This window comes from Nicotiana sylvestris, chromosome 7 (assembly GCF_000393655.2).
Source record: "Nicotiana sylvestris chromosome 7, ASM39365v2, whole genome shotgun sequence".
NCBI lineage: Eukaryota > Viridiplantae > Streptophyta > Magnoliopsida > Solanales > Solanaceae > Nicotiana > Nicotiana sylvestris.
Window position 1 is genome coordinate 160,014,579 of NC_091063.1, and position 26,418 is coordinate 160,040,996.

Below are 26,418 nucleotides of genomic sequence, written 5' to 3' on the forward strand. Positions count from 1 at the left end.
GATTATAGAATATAATCTATTTTTTTCTGTCTCTTATCGAGTCCTTCCTGGATGCACTAAATAGTTACCGTTACTATCATTTATTTATTTATTTTTCTTTTTATGATTTTTAAGAAAATAATTAAAAATTTATCTTCACCTTACAGCAGACGACCTATTGTTAAAAAAATTCTGGTTGGAAAGAAAAAAGAATCTGCTTTTGGTAAGGGAAAAAAAGAAGGAAAAGGGTGAAATTTTTTAAGGCAACAGTCGCTGTTTCTATAGGCGACCTATTGTTAAATATTGCAATTACAAAAGAAAAGGAAAAGTATAATGTAAAACTTCGAGGTAGCTCACTGATTAAAGAAGTGACCTATTCGATATAGATTATACCAAAATGAAGCATCTCTAGAAGACTAAAAACCATTAAGTGATAAAAAAAAATTAGAGAACAATATAAACTAAGTGTCAATAATTAAATGGAATTTTTTTATCATTCGTGCATATTTAGAAAAGAAAAAAATAGTAAATCTGATGATGTTATTCACCATCGTGCTAAGTGTAGACAAATTAATCACTAGTATTGTAACTATATATGGGGATTTACTTTACGAGCCAACCAAATATCATTTCAGAAGCGAATCAATTTACCGTTGCTATTATTTATTATATGGGATATTAAGTAATTACAATCTTTTTCTTTTTGTAACATAGCATAATTAAGGCAACGTAAGAAAAACAAAAGAAGGCAAGGAATAAGGAAAGTGATGAAAAATTGTCCATATTTGAGCATTTTAATGTGAAAATTGAAGACCCAAAATCCAACCAAGTATCAGCTATGATATTAGACATGCGTCATTGGATATTTTCCATGTACTGCATTTGTTAAAAAAAAAAAAACAAATTCTTCTTTTGAAATATTATTTTTGAATTATCTTGTACTGCAAAAGTAAGTAGGTGTATGTGGTAGTCCTCATCCTACAAGATAGAAGTGGATGTTATAAATTTGCTATTTTGATGATATTTTGAGTTTTTAAAGTTTATAATAATTTCTTAGGACTGTTGAAATATGTAATATAAATTAAAAATAGGGAAATTTGTGTACAAGTAACTTCAGAAATAATTGAAAATTATTCTTTTTCACTTCGATGAAAATTACTCCCTTCACCCTCAAATCTAGTGGTTTTAGCAAATTGAATTTATTTCAAAATATTTAATATTTTAGAAAATAAAAAAATTATCATTACCTTTTTTATAAATCTATCATTACTGTTTCAATTACCGAAGTATTATTTCAGTAAAATATTTAACGAGAGATAAAAAAGTAACTACTTGGCACACTTATAATTAATAATGACTTCTAAAAAGAATGCAAAATTTGGCTATGTAGGATATACTGATTTTTAAAGAACATATATTTTTTGTACAAATTAATGTAATCATTAACTTCAAGAAAAAGATTTCCTCCGCATCAGAGCATAGAAAGAGGAGCATATACTGGACCATCAAGTTTACTATTGCAATTAAGTTATTTTATTGACTAAAAAATATTACTTATTTGACATGTTAACAAACTCAACTTCATCACAATATCATGTCCTATGCTTTTCATTGCCTAAATGTTGAAGTCAAAATAACATGACAAGATTGATAATAATTTGGAGAATTTTGGGGACAATGGAAATAATTGTTTTCTTTCCTTGGGTGAGACATGCGCAATCAGTACTTCCCTCAGTTCATCTAACAGAAAGTGTTTATATTATTATAACTTATTCAATCTTCAATACTCTCGCTAACCTTCCAACTCTATAATCGGCTAGTATTGTAATTCTACCTTTTATCTTAGGTAAAATACCTTAAAACTCCCTTAAATTTGGCACGTATTATTGATACATCCTTGAACTATTTGTGATCTTAATTTGTTGGAAAAAATTGGAAGATTATAGAGAATAAACGGTTTAGTTTGAGACTTGTCAAAGACACTGTCCTTAAGGATATTTTGCCCACACTGAAATAAATAATATTAGGTGTATTCCCCAGGATTCAACAAGCTCTTCTAGTATAACTAGGAGCAGAAACAACAAAGCTTAAACAAAATAAAACCAAGCAATAAAATCAGTTTAGAAGAAGAGTTTTACTTTTTGTTTCATACACTTTTTTTGTCTCCCTTTCAAAGTGAATGTAGAATGAATTATATAATCCAAAAGTGGACATAAGCTGGTAAGCAACGAGAACAAACAAATCCATTAAGATTAAGCCATTAATAATAAATAAATGTTATTTTTTGACTTCCAGAATAGTAACTTACAAATTTCATAATAGTCATTCAAAGACTATTCAAAACGCTATTTAAAATTGAAAGCCATTAAGGCTAATCAAGTAGTCATATTTGATTTCCGTCAAAATAGTAACGTATTTTCTCATAACTATAGCACTTCAATAGTCAGGTTAGTCAAAATTGAATTCAATTTTATCAAATAATCTGTTATAGAAAAGATTCAAAACAATTACTATGATAAATACTCATTAATAAATATTAAGAAAATGAATCTAGACATAGTTTTGAAATATTTCTTTTTGAGATATCAAAATAATTTTTCTATCATAATTACCTCCCTATACTTGGTTATTCAATAGTTGTTACCTCCTTGGACGATCTCATCCTAGGAAAGTGACATGCACTCGCCTACCACGTAGATTTTCGTGTCCATGTGGTATTTTTTGAAAAATAAAATATATTTTATACATTTTTAAGTGTGTTACTTTTTTAGATAATCTTTTTCGAACAATATTTATAATAAAACTTGGCTAGAACTATATTATTTAGGCTAAATTTTTTTTATTTGGCTAAAAATAATAATGTTTTAGTTATTGTTTTTTGAATTTGACATGTAATACAGTTGAAATAAATAGTTAAGGTATCTAAAAAAATATAAAAAAATGCATTTGATTTTTATTATTTTAGCTAAAAAAATTTATATAGCTCTATATTTTTACTTCTAAATTCTTTTTGGTTAACATAAACGCCGTCTACATATGCATGCACTAACTAGTTAAAAGTCACTCTCACCAAACTTACCAAGAAAAAACGAAAGCCATAGAATATAGCTAACAAAAACTCTATATAAATCCAACAGCAAGTGGGGACTCCTTCAAAAAGAAAGTTCTTTTCACCACTATATATGTGGTTTAGCATAACTAAGCCTTTTATATACAGTAGAAATCGGGGCTACCCAATTTATAGGCTTGAGGACGAGGTCGAATTCGAGTCCGATAAACCAGACTCGAGCTCGAAGACAGAATGCAATGCCCGGAGATAGGAGTACGAGGAATATCGAAGCTGAGTATGCTTGACTAGTACCGTTGTGAATTTGTAACAGAATGAGCTAGATTCCTGCTATGTCCCCAAGATCATGGCGCAAATCCCGAAATAGGATTATACGATTCCGTACTAGGCGGTTAGACGACTGTATCAAGAATATTCCTTACTGTAAATAGAAATATACCTTATTTAGGGTTCCCCTGTTATATAAAGAGGACCCCAATCATTTTGTAACATCATTCAATCATTAGCAAGAATATATTATCCTATTTTTCTCTCTTACTGTTCATCAGAATTATCCCTTTACATTTATTGTTCTTATTTTATTGCTCTTAGTTCTTCTCGAGGTTACCACTACTGAGTAACATTGGTTTGATTCACTTATTTCTTCCATTTCTACTTCATATTTCTTGATTATTAATTGGTATTGAACTAAATCACATCTCTTTAAAACCACAAATCAAATTTAATTGTTACTCGTATTTTCGAGGTAAACATTTTGGCGCCCACCGTGGGGCTAAAGATAATAGTGATTATTTCATTACTGATTCTCATTACACACGTTATTTTTACATTTTTTCTTGTCAAGAATTTTTTATTCTTAGGCTAAAACATGTCTAGCTCGCAAAACGCACATGTTCATGACAACGAAGGTCTTGGAGAAAACAACGACATAGGGGTCGGTTTACCACCAATAAACCCTAGGGAAGAGCCAAATATTGAACCAGTTGATGTTAGCTCACACATTGCTCTAAACGCGGATTTAGGCACAGACCTCGGAGGGAGTGTACGCAGGGAAGCCCAATCTGGTGGCCAAGGAGCACAAGGAATGAGAGACGGGGGAATCAGCCTCCAAGTAATATTCGAGATACTACAAGCCCAACAGATTGCCATCGCTCAACTTCAAAGTTAGAATAAAACTCCAAATGTGGTCGAACCAGGGGACACTCAACGTACAGAGCCGGTGCCGAAGGGATCAAACGGTAATAGCTCGGGGACTGACCCCACAAATATGAGGATGATCGAGGAACTCACCAAGAGAATTGAGTCCGAGGAGAAGAAGATCGAGGATATGACAAAAAAATGGAGATTTATAACTCCCGTGTTGATCAAATACCGGGGGCACCCCCGATCTTAGAAGGACTAGACTCTAAAAAGTTCGTGCAAAGACCCTTCCCCTCTAGTGCAGCTCCGAAGCCAATTCCCAAGAAGTTCCATATGCCCAAGATTCCCAAGTATAACGGGACAACCGATCCAAATGAACACGTCATCTCGTATACGTATGCCATCAAAGGAAACGACTTGGAAGATGACAAAATAAATTCATACTGCTGAAGAAGTTTGAGGAGACTCTGTCTAAGGGTGCCTTGATATGGTATCATAACTTACCCACTAATTCTATTGATTCGTTTGCTATGCTTGCAGATTCTTTTGTAAAAGCATACGTCGGAGCCATCAAAATTGTAACGAGGAAGTCGGACCTTTTCAAGGTAAGGCAAAAAGAAAACGAGATGCTCAGGGAATTCGTATCTCGGTTCCAAGCAGAGAGAATGGATTTGCCTCCGGTCACCGATGGCTGGTCCATTCAAGATTTCGCTCAAGGTCTCAACACTCGGAGTTCTATAGCTTCACGTCAGCTGAAGCAAAGTTTGTTTGAGCACCCGGCTATCACTTGGGCCGACGTACATAAAGGTACCAGTCGAAGATTAGAATCGAAGATGATCAACTAGGGACTCCTTCGGGGTCTGTTTATCCTAGCAGGCCTATGGGTAGGATCAAGGGGATGTCGATCGAGAGTCGAGGTCGAATAGAGATCGATATCAACCATACAACAGAGACCATAAAGGCGGCGGGTCTAGGCTTCGTAAAAAGTGAGACGAGAAATGGTCGAGGTCAAAATTCACGAGGGCCTGATCACATTAAATATCCAAAATCCGAATAAAGGTACGACCACATTCCGATTCTCTCTAGTTTTTTCGACCAACAGTTGCAGGCTATTGACAAGGATCAGCACGAAGCTTTGAATCTTAAAGCACGCATTGCACTCTTTTTTCCTTGGACCTGTTTTATCCCTAACAGGTTTTTCTGACAAGGTTTTTAATGAGGCAACCATTGTTCGTGTTGGCTTAGGGCAGTTCAAAGGTATCCGAGGTTCCCTGAGATAATCCTCGAGATTTGGGAGGCATTACACACGAATGTCCACTTTGTTGCAAGAAATTACTCCATGACAACGGGGCCTCGATAAGAAAATGTTGTCAGGGTCAAACGGTCAAATGAGCCGTGCCCAATAGGTTACTCGAGCCCTAACGTCAAACATGTGCGAATGTATAATCGTCCATTGAGAGAAGTACTTTTTCCTTGCCGATATCTCATGCTTCTAGAAAAAATTTCTATTTCATACTCTTGATTTATTGTGTAAACAGGCTTAAGGGCCGATCACAACGGAAGTTCAAACTGCCAACATTTCGAGACCATAAGACCTTAAAGGTGATCCTCGATTTTACGGGCCACGGCCACCCCACTCGGGGACTGACTATTCGGTCAAGCTCAAAGTGAAACGGAAGATAATCCAAAAGGGAAAGTTCCGAACTAAAAAGGCTACGTCCAAGTTAACGCGGATCGGGGGCGTCCGAAATCCGTAACGAATACAAAAGCCCAAGGGCTATCTTAACCCGAGTTCGAGTAAACTCTCATTCAGGGACTATCTACGAAGCCTAAGGGCTAACTTTACTTCTAGTTCGAGCAAATCCTCACTCGATCATAAAAGCCTACGGGCTATCTTAACCCAAGTGCGAGTATACCTCGAACACTCGGGGACTACCTACTCGAGCTATCCAAGTTTGAAATCATAAGACCTCAAAGAGGCGTCCCCCTCCCCCCCTCCCCGATAACAAGGCCAACATAATTGGGGACTAACCTTTCGGATAAGTTCGAGAGCTATCGGGAAAAAAGTCCAAGAGACATACCTGAAGGCTGCGACCATATTAAAAGGCTACTGCCATATTAAAGACTACGGTCATGTAAAAGGCTACGGCCGAAATAATGTGGCTCAGAGATGTCCGACTTGCACCATAAATTAAAGGCCTTCAAATACTTCAAAAAACTGGTTAAACTCGGCTACCCTCGGCAAAAGCAAAAAGGGCTTCGATAAAATTAGCCCTCGAATAATTTAAAGGCAGGGGCGGCTCAATGATATTTGTGGCCTAAAGCCAAACTTGAATGAGGGGCCCTAAGATTTTTGTTGTAGAAGAAAACTCATAATTTTATTTGAAATTTATTTTTCTAGCTTTTTGAGATGCGAAATTATTAATAATTTGTTTATAATCGACTTCTTCTAATAATTTATGGTAGAAAAATGTCTAAAGAATTTATCCTTTGGAAAATCTATGTTAGTAATTTTAATTGGCCCCTTTTTCTACTAATAATTCTCTCAACTTTGTATCTATACTAGTCCATTAACTAGGATCATATATGTTTCTAGTAGTATAATTATCCAACTTATTTCGAACTTCTTGTTTTTCTTGAGGATATATGTTTGGTCTCTCGCCAACTTCTCCTCCTTCCTTTTCTTCTTGAATTTTATTATTGTCTATCTCAATTATATTAGTGATTTGTTCATCGATCATAAAATCTTCCGCATTTTCTGATTTAAAATCTCTACTATTCGCTACAAATTTATCAAGTGCTCCTTTTTGGGATTGTATAAGAGTTCCAATCCTTTTCCTTTTTTGACGTTTTGAACACCCGAATTCATATTTTCTAGTTGACATATTAAAACTTTAATAAATAACCAAAAAGACAATAAATACTTACAAAGAAATATATCAAAAAAAAATAAAAAATAGATGCAAATAATAAAATAAAAAACAATCAAACCTGATTCAACAAAGATAATTTGATAAGCTTTTGCTACTTCAAAATTCTTGATGAAACGCCAAAATAATTGAGAACTAAAAAAATAGATGGTACATGTAACTTGTGTTATGCTCTTTTTATTTGTGATAGTGACTCCATGAGATTGGAATGTAAAAAGACCAAAGGAACAATAGAAGAGTAAAAGTTAATAGACGTTTGTAGAGAAAGATAAAAGGAGATAAAAAGAATGTGGGCCCATTTATAATAAGGATGGTGCATAAATAAGGCAAGATGGTGGAATGTTCACACGTAAATTAGGTATGGATCTCAAAAATATATTCCTTTTCCAATTGTTCTCCAATGGGCCCCTTTCCTTGAAACTTGCATTTTTTTTCTTTTCAAATAATTAATATTGTTAAAGAAAATGGACAAATACATTATCGGCTAGAAAATTTTGGGGCCCTTACAAATAAGGGGCCCTAAGCAAGTGCTTTACTTGCTTGGCCATTAGGCCGACCCTGTTTAAAGGCTTCGATAACATCAGCCATTGAAAAAGCCTCAAAAGGCATTGACACGAATGGGTTCTAGTTGATTGAACCTTCGAAAAACCCAACGGGTATAAAAAACACATGCTAAGGCATAAAAAAAATTCACTAAGTCTTTTAGCCAAAAGGAGGGAAAAATTATAGTCGTCTTAGAGGTCGAATTGGCCCGACTTAAAGAGCCTAAGTGCCGATCTAAAAGAGCCTAAGGGCCAATATAAAATAGCCTAAGGGCTGATCTAAAAGAGCCTAAGGGCCAATATAAAAGAACCTAAGGGCCAATGTTAAAAAGCCTAAGGGCTCACTTTACTTCGAGTTCGAGCAAATCCTCACTCGACTACTAAGCCCAAGGGCTACCCGAGTTTGAGAAAATTCTCACTCGGGGACTATCTATGAAGCCTAAGGGATAACTCTATTTCGAGTTCGAGCAAGTCCTCACTCGATCATAAAAGCCCAAGAGACATCTTAATTCGAGTTCGAGCAAACCCTCACTCGGGGACTATCCATAAAGCCTATGGGCAAACTTTACTTCGAGTTCGAGCAAACCTTCACTCGGGGACTATCCATAAAGCCTATGGGCTAACTTTACTTCGAGTTCGAGCAAATCCTCACCTAGCCATAAGGCCTAAGGGCTATTTTCATTTCAAGTTCGAGCGTGCACTCGCTCAACTACAAGCCCAAGGGCTACCTTACCTCATCAATTGTTGAGCCTAAGAGCTACTTAAGTTCAAGTTCGAAAGGTCACTCGGAGACCATTGATCAGAAACGTTCAAGGGTAGAACTTATTGTCAGTCATTACCATCTCAAACTTTGGACATTCAAAGGGAGTTTTATGTTAAGGCGCTTTGACCCGCGCAAAAGGGTAACAGATTCGGAAGCAATGGAAGAAAAAAAGGGTTTTATATAAACCTCTTTACAAGAAGTTATAGGTCAAGATCGAGAGTTCCTTGCAAGGACTGATCAACCTCAAAAGCAAAAAATTACTAAGAGCACGACTCGCTAAAGATTCTCGAAGTTTTCCTCGGGAAAAGCTAGCTTCCAAGCTTTCGTTTCCTCAGTCGCTTGCATCACGATGATGATGTCGTGGCAAATCGGGGTAAAAATCAAGGACTCAATTTGTTTCTTGTCGTTATACTCTAAGAAACGCGGGGACTATCTGTATACGATAGAAATCGGGGCTACCCGATTTATAGGCTCGAGGGAGAGGTCGAGTTTGAGCCTGATGGACCAGACGAGCTCGGAGATAGAATCAATGCCCGGAGATAGGAGTACGAGGAATATCGAAGCCGAGTATGCTCGACCCCGAAATAGTACTGTTGTTGATTTATAACAGAATGAGCTAGATTCCTGCCACGTCCCCAAGATCATGGCGCAAATCCCGGAATAGGATTGTACGATTCCGTACTATGCGGTTAGACAGCTATATCAAGAATATTCCTTATTGTAAATAGAAATATACCTTATTTAGGGTTCCCCTGTTATATAAAGAGGACCCCAATCATTTTGTAACATCATCCAATCATTAGCAAGAATATACTATCCTACTTTTCTCTCTTACTATTCATCAGAATTGCCCCTTTTACATTTATTGTTCTTATTTAATTGCTCTTAGTTCATCTCGAGGTCACTAAGCTCGAGGTCGCCACTGTTGAGTAACATTGGTTTGATTCATTCGCTTCTTTCATTTGTACTTCATATTTATTGATTATTAATTGGCATTGAACTAAATCACATATCTTTAAAACCACACATCAAATATAATTGTTACTCGTATTTTCGAGGTAAAAAGTTTTCTTCACTGTACCTATATTGCTCGGACTCTTCGAAAATATCGACGGGTACGTGTCGGATCCTCCAAAAATAATGTATTTTTGGAGGATCCGACACGGGTGCAGCAACCGTTTTGGAGAGTTTACGCAACATAGCACCACATTGTATATGTGTTTTACAAAAGTAAAATCAAGATTTGAAGTATACTTGTGCGATTTTCTAGTCTTTTTTAAGTTGTTAAATTCTACTATTAATTTGTACATATTTAAATTTCTTAAGATAAATAAAGAGTTTAAACCAAAAGATATTGAATTTGATGCCCGTAATGGAAATTGTAGCTCCGCTTATGATGTTTTAGCCTAGAGCCGTCAAAATGGGCTTGGCCCGTGAGGCCAACCCAAACCAGCCCGTTACTTGGGTAGGGCTGGGTTGGGATTTTCTTAGCCCATTTAAGACTGAGGCTTATAAGTCTGGCCCAAGTCAGTCCGCTGGCCCTTGAGGCTTGACCGAGGCTGGGCCTGGGCCGGCCCGTGGGCCAAAAATTAATTAAATTCAAATTAAATATTTTTAAAAAGTAAATACTAAAAAAATATTATCTATTCCTCATTTTCCAACCTTAGATTGATCATTTACCCTTTCATATCAACTATAATTTATATTTTTGACATGCATGCAGTATGACAAGATTAGTTTTTCTTTTGCTTAATTAACAACGGACTAGGAAAGTTTTAAGTGGTCAATAATAATTTTTTTTCAAAAGAAAATATTACTTTAACAATAATCAGTTTGGTTACTTTAATATATTATTAATTATTGAATTGCTCTTCAGCAAGAAAAAGGTCAAGTTTTAATACTCAAAGAAAATTGACAACAATAGCAAATTTTATGAATTTTAAAAATTTATGGACTATAATGATGAAATCAACAAATAATATTAAACCTAAATTAAAAAACTTTAACATATAAACTTATTGAAGCAATTCCCGAACCTAAGGAAAGTGAAAGAAAATTACTTAAAAAATATTCATGTAACATTAAAAAAAGAAGAGCTAGAGAAATAGAAAATTTGTATTTCAATTACGAGATTTCTTGTCAAATATCAAGATTCTTGTACACTCTAAATAAACAAAAGTCGTTCATATGATTAAGAGATTATGTCACGAAAAAATACCTAGAGATTTGAAGAAAAAACAATTCTAAAAAAATTGAAGGGCCGGTCCGTCCTAGCCCGCGACCCTCTTAAGACTGGGCTGGGTTGGTCATTTTAAGGCCCATATAAATAGAGAATCAGCCCGTCCTAACCCACCAAATTTAAAAGCCCACAGACTTGGGTTGACGGCTCTATTTTAGCCTAACAAATTTTGTCATCATATTGTACATGTGCTTTTTGGGGGGTCAAAAAGCTAGAGCCTATGTGCAGAAAATAGTGAACATGAGACTAGCGTCCAATCAAAGTATTGGTGATTCCTAAAGTAAAAAACTTCAAGTCAGTAGTAAAAAGCACTCTTCCACCAAAGTTGTAATTATTGCTCTTTCGTCTACACATTGAACCTAAAAGACACTTTTAGCACATGGTCCCCTCCTTGCATTAGCAATTACAATTATCCTTAGTTTTGGTCTTAATCAACTTTATATTTCACACAAATTATTTTTTAATGAGTTTAACTTTTATGCATCGGCAATATCGGCTATATAAAAGAAAGTTACATATATTCCTAAATAGAATGTGAGATCAATGACTTAACATGAGACTTGCATCCAATCAAAATACTATTGCTGTAACATGTCAAATCACACTGATACTATAAAGATTTTTTATACTGTCAATTGATATAACTTAAATCTAAAAAATAAAGTTGGTTTGTTAAAATAGATATACACTGAAAGTATAAAATTATTTATACTGCCAGCATACATAAATTAAATCCTTTTATAAATAAATGATGAAAAGTTTCATCTATTGTTCAGTATACCCTCTGATCTTCCTGTATCCTCTGCAATACTGAGGACACAGAATATTTTCTTTTGCTTAGGATAATAGAATTTGATACGAAAGATAGTCGTTTTGCTCAAGGCATTTTCTAAAACTTTGGTTGGTGGTGCATTGAAATTACTGGTAATAATAGAAATAGTATGCATAGCACTAGGCCATAGCCTCATATATTCATACCTTCCCAAACTTCTACTCAAAACCCTTGTGTCTGCTTTTGACTAAAGAAGTTGCCGTTGAAAGCAACTTGTCATCCCTCCACCAAAGACACCTCACCCAACCAACACCAAGAAAAGGACTCCCAATGATTTTATAAAACTATTGTACACAAATCCTTTTTTTAATAAGTGTAATGTCTGGACCAACTTATCTTATTAATTTTACGGGATATTTGTTACTTTCTACCAACACAATTCCTGAAAATTCTGATTACCGAGACTCGAACCAAACAAAAGCAATATAATGCACAAGACATCACACGTTCACGAAAGGTTAAGAAAACTAAGGTGCAAAGGCGACTAGTTTCCACAATCACGGTTTTCTACCGAAGCTTTAACTGATGGAAAGAAATCATCTACTAATATTTGAACCGAGACCTTATGATTTTCACTTCACTCCATTAACCAAAAATTAGGTGCAAAAACAAGAAAATTTGGAAAAGTACAAAACCCCTTTTAATTAATATGGGCATATACAACTTAGACTTATTTTGTTACATACATATAATAATAAATAAATGAATGTATGAACAAAAGGCAGAACAAAAGATGACAAAAAGTATTCCATTCTCCTTTTCTTGATATTGAACTAGACTAGGTCCATACCCACACCACCACCATTGAAGCTATTTTCAGATGAAGAAGTTGAAAGTGTGATCATACCATTCAAGTCAGAAACACTATCTTGCAAAGTCATTAGCAGATGAGATGTGCTAAAACTCATAGTTGGCTTAGCTCTAGGGACAATAGGAACTTCAGCCTCACCAACTAACATTTGAACCACACCTCTCATTGTTGGTCTAGCCATAGGGTCAGGGTGTGAACAAGCCAAACCAACTAACAAAACCCTTCTCATTTCTTGTTCCTCAAACTCACCATTCAATCTTGAATCAGCTGCTGCTAATAACCTCCCTTCTTTATGTAATCCCCACACCCATTCCACCAAATTGCTATTCAATCCAACTTTCCCAACCCCATTTGTTTCTTTCTCAATTGGCCTTCTCCCACTTGCCACTTCAAGAACCACTGCCCCATAGCTAAAAACATCAGTTTTTTCACTTGCTCGACCGGTTAACAAATATTCCGGTGCTAAGTATCCCATTGTTCCTGCTGCTACTGTTGCATCAGGAGATTTGTCATGTTCAATTTGTTTTGCTAATCCAAAATCACCTAATCTTGCATTAAACCCTTCATCCAACATAATATTACTAGTCTTAATATCCCTATGAATAACTTGATTTTCACATTCTTGATGTAAATATGCTAAGGCTGAAGCAACACCTAACAAAATTTTCCTCCTATGTAGCCATGGTAGTACTATTCTTGACTCAAATAATGCCTTATCAAGACTACCATTTGGCATCAAATCATAAACTAATAAAATTTCACCTTTTTCATGACACCATCCTTGAAGTCTAATAAGATTTCTATGCCTAAGCGTTCCAATTATTGATAATTCAGATAAGAACTCAGCTTTCCCTTGTCCATTATGACTACACCTTTTCACTGCTACAATATCACCAGTCTCAGACAAAATCCCCTTATAAACTGTCCCAAATGCACCATGTCCGATTATCCTTGTCGAATCAAAACCTTTTGTCGCAATTTTGAGCTCCTTATAGCTGAATTCCTTAGGCATTTTGATAATTTCAGACCCCAAATTTTCAGAATTCTTCACATTCTTGAATTTTTTCGAATACAACCAAACAAGTACTAATGTAGCAAAAGCTAAGAAAAACGCTCCAGCAGTTACAACTCCAACTACAGCTCCAGCACCTTGTTTACAAAAACTGTTATGGCATTTGCTACTACTACTTTTTTGCTCTGAATTCACAGTACCATTAGACTGCAAAGGAGCCATCGAAGGCGGCGGCGATGTAACAGAATCCGCCGTGGGATTCATCAAACTAGCCGTTGGCGGCGGAGGAGGCAGCGCCGCCGCCGGAGATTTTGGATTTACATCAAATGATGAACTGAAACTCCACCATTCAATACTATGAATCTCAGTACTCCCTTGTGTTGAACCACAAAACCCCACAAACATAAAATCATTTACGTACTCAGAAAGATCAATAGTAACTGATAAAAATGGTTCTTTGGGCTTTAAATTAGAATATGAAACAAAAATATTCAGTTTTTTTGTTGAACCTGAATATTCAATCCATGAATTTACCAAATCACCACTCTTTAGATCAACATCAACAGAATCAAGATCACCAACTTGAGTTGAAACCATTGAATTTAAATCCAACCCCACATGATTCCCATTAATATCTTTAAATTCAACATCCATAAGTGTATCAAATTCAATAGCAAAATTACCATTTTGGGTCCCTTTTGCATCCATAATTCCCAAATAGCCGCCGGCATCACCTACTGATTCATCGTCCGGCGTGATGACAAAAGCTAAACCCCCACCGATCGATGAAGGGTTCAGATTTGTAACAGAAAATGAGAAAAACGTAGAGAAACTCGCCGGAAAATCAAGACCCGGCTGCCGGAATCTTACTGGTTTAGAATATAAAACTTTTCCGGCACCGGAATTTGGCACGGCAAGCTCACGTGTCAATTTGATTTTGTTGCTACCCATATGAGCATCTCCTAATAGCTTTAAACTACTCAAAGCTAAAGTACCAAAATCAAACTCAGTAGCAGACAGTACACTGAACCCATTACTAGCCAAGAAACAGAATAATACTATCAGTAATGGGTAAATCTCCATAAAATAAAATCAAAACACAAACTTTCGTATAATTTTGTGATTGAATGTAAGCATTAAGAAAGACCCATTAGAGAAAACAGATCAATTATCTGAAAAAGTGAAGATTTTGAGAATAAAAGAGTGAGAAAAAGGATGATGAAGTTAAGGAGAAGATAATAATTTGGGCATAGAAAGAGTAAAAAGAGGGAATGGAAAGTAGGAAAATAAGCAGAGGAGAGTGAGGAGTACGGAAAAAGGGGGATGTGAAAGGAGAAGAGAATCCAAAGAAGAAGAGGAGTGAAGAAGACAGAGGGGATAGCGGTTGAGAGACACGTGTTTGCTATAACGGTAATATTTTTCTTTGTAAAGACACCTTTTTTTCTGCTTATATTTATGTCCTTGTTGTAGACATGGGGTCCCATGCTGTAGTAATCAGTACTTAATTACTGCATTAAGATAGTTTGGTTGGAAAGAAGTTCTCCCAACATAAATTATTGCGGGATTAATTATTCCTAATTTAATTATTTCATTGTTGTATAGGGATAAAAATATATTACATTTTTGAAATAATTAATTCTGAGTCCGCAATTTTTTCCCAGCGAAACATGAAATAAACTTCTCTTAAATTTAATTCCGGGATGAGTTATTCCTTATCCCTCATACCAAACAAGTTCTAAGGGGACGTTTGGTTAAAGACAAGTCATGTTATAGGATTAGTTATCCTAGTATTATTTCTTATTAATTATTTGTATGTTGTATTAATCTTATGATTGTCAATTTAACTAATTTATCTTATGATTATTACTCCATCATCTGGCAAGTATAAGTTATCTCGTTATTATTTTTAATCCTGGGATAACTCATCCCAGAATTAATACGAAACAAGGGTTAAGCTGATACTAAATTTTTATTCTATAATTATTGCTTATTTGTCATACCAAACAAGACTCATAAGAGATCATTTGGTAGGATGTATTAGGGAAAATAATACATGTATTATTTTTTATATTATTATTTATAGTTTGGCGGTGTTTTCAACATATATTAAACTAATAATTATTAGTTATACATCTTATTCAGTACTATTTATATACTTACCAAACCATAATATTAGCAATACTATGGTTTAAATATCTGGATAAATATATATAAGGACATAATTGTCCTTTCAAAACTTATAAACCAGCCTAAATAATCGATAAGAAATAATCTCAATATAATTGAGTTTAATATTACTAATCTCGATATTACTAATACAATCAATTCAATACTATTTTTATACACCCTGCCAAATGACTTCTAAAGGATGATAGAGGAGAGAATTAATGTTACAATAGCAGGAGTTAATAACGGTGATAAATTTTGGACAATTTTACTGTGATTTATGTGCTAATGCCTCAGAGTTGGCCGTGACATGAAATTTTATCAACTTTGAAATGGAGTTTTTAGGTTGATGAATACAAATAGCATGAACAAGATCATGACTACATTTATTACTTTGGTAATTTTTTTAATGGCGTGAAGATGAAGACTATCTTTTTACCTTTAAAAAAACGTCTAAATGAAATCACCACTTAAAATGGCCCTTCTTAAAAAGATAATTTTTATTTTTAATCAACGGAAAATGGCCAAAATTATCTCTAGACTATTCGATTTGGTACAAAAATAACCTTCATTCACCTATATTGAGCCAAAAATATCTCCACCATTACCGTAGTGGCTCAATTATACCCTTAGTACTAACAGACCTATCTAAAAGAAATAATTTTTTTTAATGATTATCCATGTGTTACCGTGCTATTAGCATAAATATAAACCCTTGATAAATTTTTTTTTTTAAAAAAAAACACCATAAACCTATATTTTCATTGATCCGCCCTGATTTTAAACCAGATTAATTCAAACCCGATTTTAAAATTCAATGTAATTTCTTATTCATCGTTTAAATTCTACAAATAAAAGAATTTGAGCCACTACAATAACAAGAAAAGTAACAATTTAAGAAAAAAAATATTGAGTTTTGAAATGAAATGAAATGGGTATGAGAATAAAATTTGGGATCTTGACTTAGGAAGAAATTCATTAAATAAAATCAAATTGGTATAAAATGGGTATGAGAAAAAAACTCATTATCTCCTCTCCTGATTCAATTTCATAGAAATTGAAGAAGAAATGGGGAGTTGGCAACATGGCATGTCCTTTTTTTGGGGGACTGTGAAGAAATCATAATAGGTATTTTTTTAAACAAAAATGGTAATAATTTAAATTTAAATCAATGGGATGGTGACACGTGAATATTAATTAAAAATATTTTCCAAATAAGTTCGCTAGTTAATAAGGGCATAAGTGAGTCACTAAGATAAGGTAGGGACATTTTTGGCTTAATAAGTGGACGGGGGCATTTTTGTGCCAAATCAAATAGTCTAAGGCAGTTTTGGCCCTTTTTGTTTAAACAAAATCATTTAGGTTATTTTTTACTTTTCGGGGTTCTTTTTATTTGTCATTTTAGTTTAAGGAAAAAATCCGATCAAATATTTATTATTTATAGAAAATCAAGAAGACACAATATTTTTTCAATTCAACTATTACTATTCTAAGAAGTCATATAGTCATTAATTAGACATTTAAGAAAGCGATAAATGTTTATCTAATCAAATACTATTATAAATAGAGTTTTATTTATGATGAATATCTATATTTTAGAGAGATTTTAGGATTTGTTACTTGGTGTCTAAGTCACTTTTTTCCTATAAATAGAGGGGTTCTATTCCATTGTAATTGATCCCAAATCAATAAGAATTCTCTCTCTCTCTCTACTTTTCTCTGCAATACCGTTCTTCTTCTTTTATTGTTCATAATACGTTATCAGCACGAAACTCTAACCAATTGAGTGGAAGCTTTGGGATTGAGTATAATGATTGTCAATTGTTCCATGAACTTCCTTCACCAATAAATTATGGATTTAAATACCTTATTTTTCTCTTTTAAATTCTTGAAATTTTATAATTTGACTTTAAATACAAGCAATTACAACAAATTTTGGTTATAACTCTAATGGAGTTAGTAAGAAATTATAACCACTCGAAGTGGTAAAATTTCTATGTCTTGCCATGATCAAATTCATGTATGATTGTGAGCACAAGAATTGAAAACCCGTCCCATTGAATTTGCTCCATTCTCATTCGCTTAAGAGAATGCGATAGTAGCATGTAATACATCTAAAAGAAGACAAAATTATTACTATGAAGGTATCAATGGACGTGGATGTGGCAATAGACGAAGTTATAATCGTCATCATTGTGGTAATGAGAATAATAAGGATTCTTAAAATAATCATTCACTCTGTGAAAGTAATGTTTGTCATCAATTTGACATGAGATTTTGCAAATCATATATAGATGATTATGGTTCATTCATGATGTGAATGTGATAACATGTGATTTATGAGTACATATTCATTCTTGAAAGAAAATGAATGTGTCAGTGGTAGTTATACCACACTCACCTCTAGAAGGAGGTTTGAGAGTAGAACGACCCGACCAGTCATTTTGAGCTCTAGCGCGTCGTTCAACAGTTTGGGGCCATGAGCAGCTTCACTTCAGGTATTATGACTTGTACGGATGGTCGAAATTGAATTCCAGGGAATTCGGAGTTGATTTGGAAAGGGAATTCTCATTTCGAAAGCTTTAAGTTGAAAGAATTGAATAAGATTGGATTTAAGAGTAAACGACCTCGGAATCGGGATCTAAAGGTTCCAGTAGGTTCGTATGATGATGTCGGACTTGGGCATATGTCCGGACCGGGTTTTGGAAGAACCGGGAACATTTTGCCGCCTATTGTGGAAGTTAGCATTTTGGAAGAATTTTTATAAGTTTGGGTTGAAGTGCATTTCAGTGTTATCGATGTCAGTTTGGGATTCTGAGTCTAAGAGTAGCTCCGTATGGTGATTCTAGTGTTGGGAGCGTGATCGGAAGTGAATTCGGAGGTCCGTAGGTCATTTTGGAGTCATTTGGCTAAAGATAGAAATTTGAAGGTTTTTGAGAAGTTTGACCGGAAGTGGAATTTTTGATATCGGGGTCGGAATCCGATTTCGAAAGTGGGCGTAAGCCCGTAATGCCGAATATGACTTGTTTGAAAAATTTGAAGCCAATCGGACGTGATTTGATAGGTTTAAACATCGAAAGTAGAAGTTTGAGATTCTAAAGTTCATAAAGCTTGGATTGGAAGTCAATTCATGATTTTAGCGTTGTTTGATATGATTTGAGGCCTCGAGCAAGTCCGTAATGTATTTTGGGACTGGTTGGTATGATTGGTTGGGGTCCCGGGGGTCTCGGGTGGATTCTGGGTGGTTAACGGATCGAAAATGGAATTTTGGAAATGGCTGAAGTTGCTGGTTGCTGGTGTAACCGCACCTACGATACTAGGGCCGCAGGTGCGGAGCCGCAGAAGCTTCCCTCGTGCTGCAGAAGCAGAAATGGATGGCTAGACTGGGACCGCAGATGCGGCCGTTTTGCCGTAAATGCGGGACCGCATTTGCGGAGGAGAGGGCACAGAAGCGAAATGGGCTGGGAGCCCTAGACCGCAAAAGCGGCGTTTGGTTCGCACCTGCGAGACCGCAGAAGCGGTCAAGAGACCACAGTTGCGGAAATGCTGAAGGCAGTGAGGTTCTTTTAAATCGGGGGGTTGGGTTCATTTCAACCCCATTACTTCCATGGGAGCCGATTTTGGAGCAACTTTGAGGTGCCATTTTCACCATCAAGCATGAGGTAAGTAATTTATGCTAGTTTTTAGTTAAATACATGGTTATATACGGATTTGGACATGGAAATTGGTAGAAACCTGGAGTTTGAGGAAAACCTAGAAAATTCGTATTCTTGGATTTTGACCACAATTTTGGGTATGAAATTAAGAGAAAATCATATATTTGAGTTTGTGAGTTCATGGGTAAACTTTATCTTCGAAAAATTTCGGAATCCGGGCACATGGGCCCGAGGGCAATTTTGTCAACTTTTTGATCGGGGTTAGGAATTTTTATAAATTGGATTGTAATGAGTAATTGAACATATATTAATGGATTTGCATAATTATTGGATAGTTTTGAAGCATTGTGCATCGATTCGAGTCCTCGAAAAAGCGTGGAATGCCAGTTATGGATCTTCGGAGCAAGGTGAGTCTCCTTTCAAACCTTGTAAGAGGAGATTGTCCCCATAGGTGAGTTAATTGGTTATGTGCTCCTATTTGTGGGGGCTACGTACACACGAGGTGACGAGAATCCATGCGTAGCTACTATTATGCTATTGTTCGGGTAGTCTAGGGCCCAAAAGCATGCTGTGCTTGGAAATATTTGTAATCCTATTGACAGTTTGAATTGGTTAAATCACATCGGATTAGTAAGTGAATTTCTAAAATATTGAGCTTCATTTTCTTGAATTGTAAAAAGAGAAATGTATTTTTCCTTGGATAGATGAAGTCTTGATTAACTGTTTGAATATGTGATTCTATGTATACCTATGTCACATGTATGATTCGTGAGCAGGATATTTGTTTACTTTATGTTGACCGCGTCGCATGGATGATTCGCGAGCAGGGTAATAGATGCATCTATGGTTCGCATCGTTCGACCCTCGACAGTGCACATTTTACATTTATGTTGGATCGGGTCGTACGACCTCGACATGATTTGCGCATGCTTGTATTGCTTGCTTGGAGATTTATTGATATTCGCTCTCCCCGACTTGAGATAATTGTTAATTATTATATTATGAAATCGGAGACTTTTTAATATAAAAAGGAACTTTTACCTGTTCGTGACTTATTTGAAATTACTGTCGTTCTTAATAAATCCATGACTACTTGCATTAAAAATATATTACTATTGGACCACTAGTAAATGTCAAAGTCGACCTCTCGTCTCTACTTCTTCGAGATTAGACGGGATACTCATTGGGTACACGTTATTTTCGTACTCATACTACACTTGCTATGCATTTTTGTTGCACAGGTTTATGTGTGGCTAGTGGCATAGCGACAGGGTTGATACGGAGACTCAGGTGAGTTGCATTTATCGAGACGACTGTAGCCAGCAGAGTCTCCTTCAGAGTATTGTACCGTATTTTCATTTATGTTCACTTGTATTCCGGACAGTTACTGTATGTTATTTCATTCCTAGTAAATGCTCATGCACTTGTGACACCGGGTTCTGGGATGGTTATGAGGTATCTTGTATTAACTTCTTAACATTTATATTTTATTTCAAACGATAATCTGTTACTGGTAAAATTGAAGGAAAATCATAGTTTTCAAAATTATTAAAACGAGAATTTAATTAAGTATTTTGGTTGGCTTGCCTGACAGCGGTGTCCGGCGCCATCACAACCCTTAGTGGATTTTGGGTCGTGACAACATGGTATTAGAGCACTAGGTTCCCTTAGGTCTCACGAGTCATGAACAAGTCTAGTAGAGTCTCACGGATTGGTACAGAGACGTCTGTACCTATCTTCGGGAGGCTACAGAGTTGTTAGGAACACTTCCCTTCTTGATTTCCTCATCGTGCGACTTGATTCCTTGAGGCTTATGCCCTTGTTTCCTTCCTACTCAATCTTACACGACGCGAACCGCTGGTTATAAATCGAGAATTGAAGGATTGTAATGGCACTACAGATGTGGTGCGGGATGTTTCTCCCGATATTGTTGATTGGGCTATTGTCGTTGCCTTGCAGGAGGATATCTTGTCATTTCAGCTCAGTATCAATACTCTTGAGAGCTTTGAGGCTATGCACAGATTGCCATGATGCTCACGATTGATTATCACACAGTATTGACTTGATGGTAGGATACTTGCCTATGTGTTGGGGCGATGAATGATTTGAAAGGAAGTCTACTCAGTGCACGATTCAGAGATCTGATATTTCATTTCTGGCGAAGGAAAAGTGATTGGCCTATGAATGTCCAGATTTGGGGTGATGGAGTAACGAGACCTAGTATTTTCGAGCATGGTGGAATTTTCATCTTCGATATAGTGTCGTCATCCTCGATCCTATGTGTTGAGATCGCCGGTGTTATGGTTTTCTTCAATTCGCCTTTGGGGCGGGATATTGTGAAATAATAATGGAGAGACGACTTTCAAAGATCGCGATGTGCGGTGGTTCAGGATTTAATCGGTATATCTAGTGTTGATGGCTCAAGAAAGATGACCTCTGGGAGATTTAAAGTTAGTAGCGGTTTGTGGGTTCAAGCACTACGAAGATAGATTTTATTTAAGGCAACAACTGAGCAGTAAAGGATAAGGAAGGACATGTGGGGAGTGTCAGGCGGTGGTTAAAATTTCTAGAAGGCCAGATAGAAGCAAAGCTCGAGTGGTCGATTAGAGGGGTGAGTTCCGCTAAAGTGGGAGAGTGGCAGAGTTGCATATGGGCTTTGTGTTAGGATGACTATGCACCTTAAGGGGAGTTTGGAATGATTTGAAGATTTTAGTAACGGGTGATTGGGGTCTACGGAATTAATTTGAAGTATGGGCTATTATGCGACATGAGATTTGATATAACGGGAAGTAGCTGCTTGAAATGAAGAAGGATACAACATAACTTTGAATTGGAAGGATGTTGCCGCATAATTAATTGATGTCCACGAGGGGTGAATGGACTTGTGTAGCTAGAGGGTGAGCCCGGACTCAGGATGGGTTATTGATGTTGTAGTGATTGTACCCCGTGCAGCAGCATTGGAAGATGCCGGGAAGTGATTTCCACAGGTAGGTTATTCCTTGTGAGCAGGTTAGCAGTCGCGTGGTTGGCGAGGCTTCTGCGAAGAATTCTATTGGTTGAACAGCAAAAGATCAGTCGTGCGAATGTGGTTGATGATTCAGAGTATAAAAGGGGTTTTACAGGAAGATTCCGAGAATTTTTCCGGTTGATTGTGCAAGGTTATGTCAATAAGAGATAAAGAATCCTGGTGAATTCCAGAGTTGTGTAATAGTGACTTCAAGCTAAGTGGAAGAGTCCCACCGCCTATGATTGGGTTGCATGGTTAACTACTTGCGAGGTTTCTGGTTATTAGCACATTGATGGGCTATTTCAGCTACGGGAAAAGAACATAAGTGGTAATTTGAGCGAAAGAATTGTTAAAGGTGTGCTATGGTTGGCCTTATTGGCTAATGTTCAGACTTGGGAAATGATTCAGGATTTATGCCTTTTATAGATGCGGGTTTCAAGGGAAGTGATTCTGCCGGGTGTTTCGTCGAGAGGGTATTCATGTGCTAGAAGATTCATGGAGTTGATTATATTCGGGGCCAAGTGATAATTAGGGATTTTGCTACATTTTATACTCTTTCTTGCTTATGTTTTGATTAGAAATGTGTACAAAATAGTCCCAAAGGCTCACAAGTTGTGCTTGATTGCAGGTTTGATCAACAAGGCGGGAATACTCAAATATTAGCTCAAAAGAAGTGAAACTTGCACAAGTATCAAGACAAGACAAAGCTCAGACAAAACAAGGCCAGTGCGGCTGCATACCATTCTGTGCGGTCCGCACAAGTGAGGTTCAGAGAGTATGATATTCAGGCAAAAAGGGCAATGTGGCCGCACTGGGATCAATGCGGCCACACTCGATTTAGTGCGGTCCGTAGTAATAAGGATTAGAGAGTAGCCAGTTCCGAGTTTCATGCCAATGCGATCCGCGCTCCATTTCATGCGGACCGCACTAGAAGCCTCCATGGTCGCACTCCATTCTGTGCGGTCCGCATTGCTTGAGTTTAGAGAGTTGGATTCTCAGGCTTAGAGCCTTAGTGCGGTAGCACGTGATTTTGTGTGGTCGGCACTAGCCCCACAGGGGTATTTTTGTCCGGATTTTTTAGCTTAGTATAAATAGCTTCTTTTCCCATTTTTAGGTCATCAGATAGTTTTAGCTGAGAGCTGCGCTCGTGGGTTCGAATATTTTAGCTATTTTGGGCAATTTTATCTAGGGGTGTTCAAAACCGATCCGAATCCGAAAATTGAATCGAATCGAAGTTTAATGGCTTACTGGTAAGGGGTTAACGGCTTAACGGACGGAGAACAGTTTGAGATTTTTTTATTAACAGCTTATTGGTTTGGGGGCGGATTATTCAATTTTCTTAACGGATAATCCGTTAAGCCGTTAAGAATATATATATATAATTTATTTTTATTTATATATATTAAAAATAAAAAAGACAAAAACCTTGACTTTAGTTTCCAGTACTCTCAAACTTGATTTAACGGGTTAACCGAAGCTAAGACTAACATTACGCAACTAAGGTCTCAATTCCCAAACGGCTAAACTCAATTCCTAGAAACCCTAACGCCTAAACCAGCAGCCACCACACCAGTCCTCGTCGACTTCCACCATCCATCGGTTTCCCTCTTGCTGTCTCGCCTCTCCCTCTCGCCATAGCCAGAGCAACATTCAACAGATGGTAAGTTTCAAGCGCAAGTTGTACCAAAAACACATCATCGGTATTCTCTTTTTTTTGTTCTTCTAATTTACATGTACATTACTTTATATATATATATATATATATATATATATATATCCCCATTTTAGTGTCGATTGATAATTTCAAAGTGGGTTCGAATAGAGCGGAATGTATGTGAAGTAATTATATACCCCACGTCAGCTAATTTGGGATTGGGTCGAAGTTGATAAATGATACAAATTGATTGATTTGTGCATTCTGATATTCAAAATCATTGGACTTCAGATGCGGTTTAGTGGGAAACTTGGTTACTACTCCATATGTTAATTAATGTCTAGCAGTATTTTGTAGGTGAAAAGTAGGACTTAAAATCAAAATTCATGAAACCCTAAGTTAGTGTTGCCTTTGGGCACTCAGTGCGGACCGCAGTTGATTCTGTGCGGTCCGCGGTGCCATTGTGCGGTTCGCAGTAACATTTTGTGCGGACCGCATTGCTGAAAGACTTGAAAACTGAAGTTTGGTGACTGTGGCCGCACTACATTTTGTGCAGTCCGTATTGGTCCCTGTGCGGCCGTACTACCTTTTGTGCGGTCCGCATTGCCTGGATACAGAGAGTGGGTAGTCTGAACCCACCTCTGTGCGGACCGCATGACCATTTTGTGCGGTCCGCATTGGCCTCTATGCGGCCGCACTGCATATCTTCTGCAACTGTCTGAAATTCTTTCTACAACTCTACTTTTAATGGATTTTACTGATACTAACAAACTTATTAGATTGTATTTGCATACAATGGTGAAACAATGAGGTAAAGACTCTAAACAACCAGTCAGAGGTGAATCCTCCCGGGGAAGGAAACAAAAAATGGTAAGATTGACTATTCAAGCCCAGCAAAACATTAAAAACATGAGGAAGATTATTAAAGCTGCTGATAGGGCCATTGACATGTCTGGGAGTGAGTATGATCCCTCCCGGGAGATATCTTCAGACTCAATCCCAGAGTACATCCCTGACTAGCCGAAGAGAAACAGACTAAGTGACACTCCTCCCACTTCCCCAGCTGCCCAAGCGTTAGTAAATGTATCTTCTGGGTCGTCTGAGGGCTCAGCTGAAGGCGGTGAGGATGAATACTCCACCTCTCCCACAACTTCATTATCCGGAGAGGGTGCAGTAGGAGACGATGGGGAAGTAGTAGGAAAAGTAGGAGAAGGGGGTGAACCTCAGGTTGGCAGGGTTGCGAGAACTAGGAAACCGGAGGTGTGGCAAGACCGATTTGTCAGTGAGGTAGCTTATCACAAGTTTAGGGAATGGTGGCCGATGAGAAAATTAATCCCGTAGAGGAGCTTTGTGGATAGGGACTTACTGCATCACAACCCCAATGTGAGGAAGCAGTTTAGGGAGAGAGTTGACTGGGAGTATTTCTTGAAAAACTTTGAGGATGCAAACGAGCACCTGGTCAAGGAATTCTATACCAATGTTGCTCACATCAAAAAGGGCACAAAAGTGACCAAGGTGCGAAATTTGAATGTGCTTTTTGACGGGAAAACAATAAATGATTACCTCAGCTTTGATGAGGAGGATGAGGAACTGTATATGGCAAAGATGGAATTGGGCGAGGAAGTCCGTCCCTGGTTGGCACAGTATCTGGCAATCCCAGGTACCACCCCCGATTGGCTAAATACGGGAGTGAAAATTTTGAGAAGAAGTCTAAATTTCGAAGCCAAGGGGTGGGAAATATTTGTGTACAGCAGATTGAACCCCACTACTCATGACAACTCCCTCCCTCTTCATAGGGCAGTTTTGGTGGCATCGATCATGGCGGGGTACCCGATTAATGTTAGGAAGGTAATGTCTCGGGTAATCACACTAGTAGGCAATGAGCATGACAGAAACTACCCTTTCCCCAGCTTCTTGACTATGTACTTCATGGACCTCAAAGTTGAAAAGAGGCCATTTGATATCAAGGTCATAGCGAGGGCCCCATTCTCTTAGTACAACATGCAGAGGGATGACAACCCAAAGAGCAAGAACTTTAAGGGAACAACTACTGCTCCAACTGGCCAGTCTAAAGAGTCAGTTGTGGTAGTGGCTCCTGCTCAGCCTGCCTCCACCTCTACAGACATTCCTCCTGGCCCATCCACCTCAGCAAATCCGGAGATACCCTCTTCCCGAGCTTACCCAGTGACTGCCCACCGACTGAGCCAGGCTCTTCTTTGTATCAACAACTAGATGCAAACATCGTCATCCAAGTTGTCTATCTTCACTACCATAGTACAGGCTCAGTCGTCTCCTCCACCTCCATAGATCCCACAGTCCATAGAGGATGCCCTCAAGGAGATTATGGCCAACCAAAAGAAAATCCTCGACACTCAGAAGGTGCTCATAGATGCAGTTGATTCACACAACAAGGCTCTCAAGGAGCTTGCTAAGGAGCACAAAAAGTTGAGGAAGACGCGGGCTTCCAAGGAGTCCGCAAAGGCGCTAAGGGTTGATGTTGACAGGATGAAGGCCGATCATCTGCCTTTGAACTTATTGCTACAGGAACCAATACCATCAGCTCATCCCCATCTTGAGCAGTCCAGAGGCCTCCCAAGAGGAAGAGGATGATTCCCAGAGC

The 26,418-nt window shown here is 37.3% G+C and overlaps 1 protein-coding gene across 1 annotated transcript; it reads right to left on the minus strand.

Annotated features, from left to right (window-relative positions):
• Window positions 1-12,109: 12,109 nt before the first annotated feature.
• On the minus strand, window positions 12,110-14,713 carry LOC104218365 (L-type lectin-domain containing receptor kinase VIII.1-like). The gene has a single exon (XM_009768843.2). It carries the CDS (start codon window positions 14,396-14,398, stop codon window positions 12,266-12,268), a length of 2,133 nt encoding a protein of 710 aa, XP_009767145.1. The 5' UTR covers window positions 14,399-14,713; the 3' UTR covers window positions 12,110-12,265.
• Window positions 14,714-26,418: the final 11,705 nt, after the last annotated feature.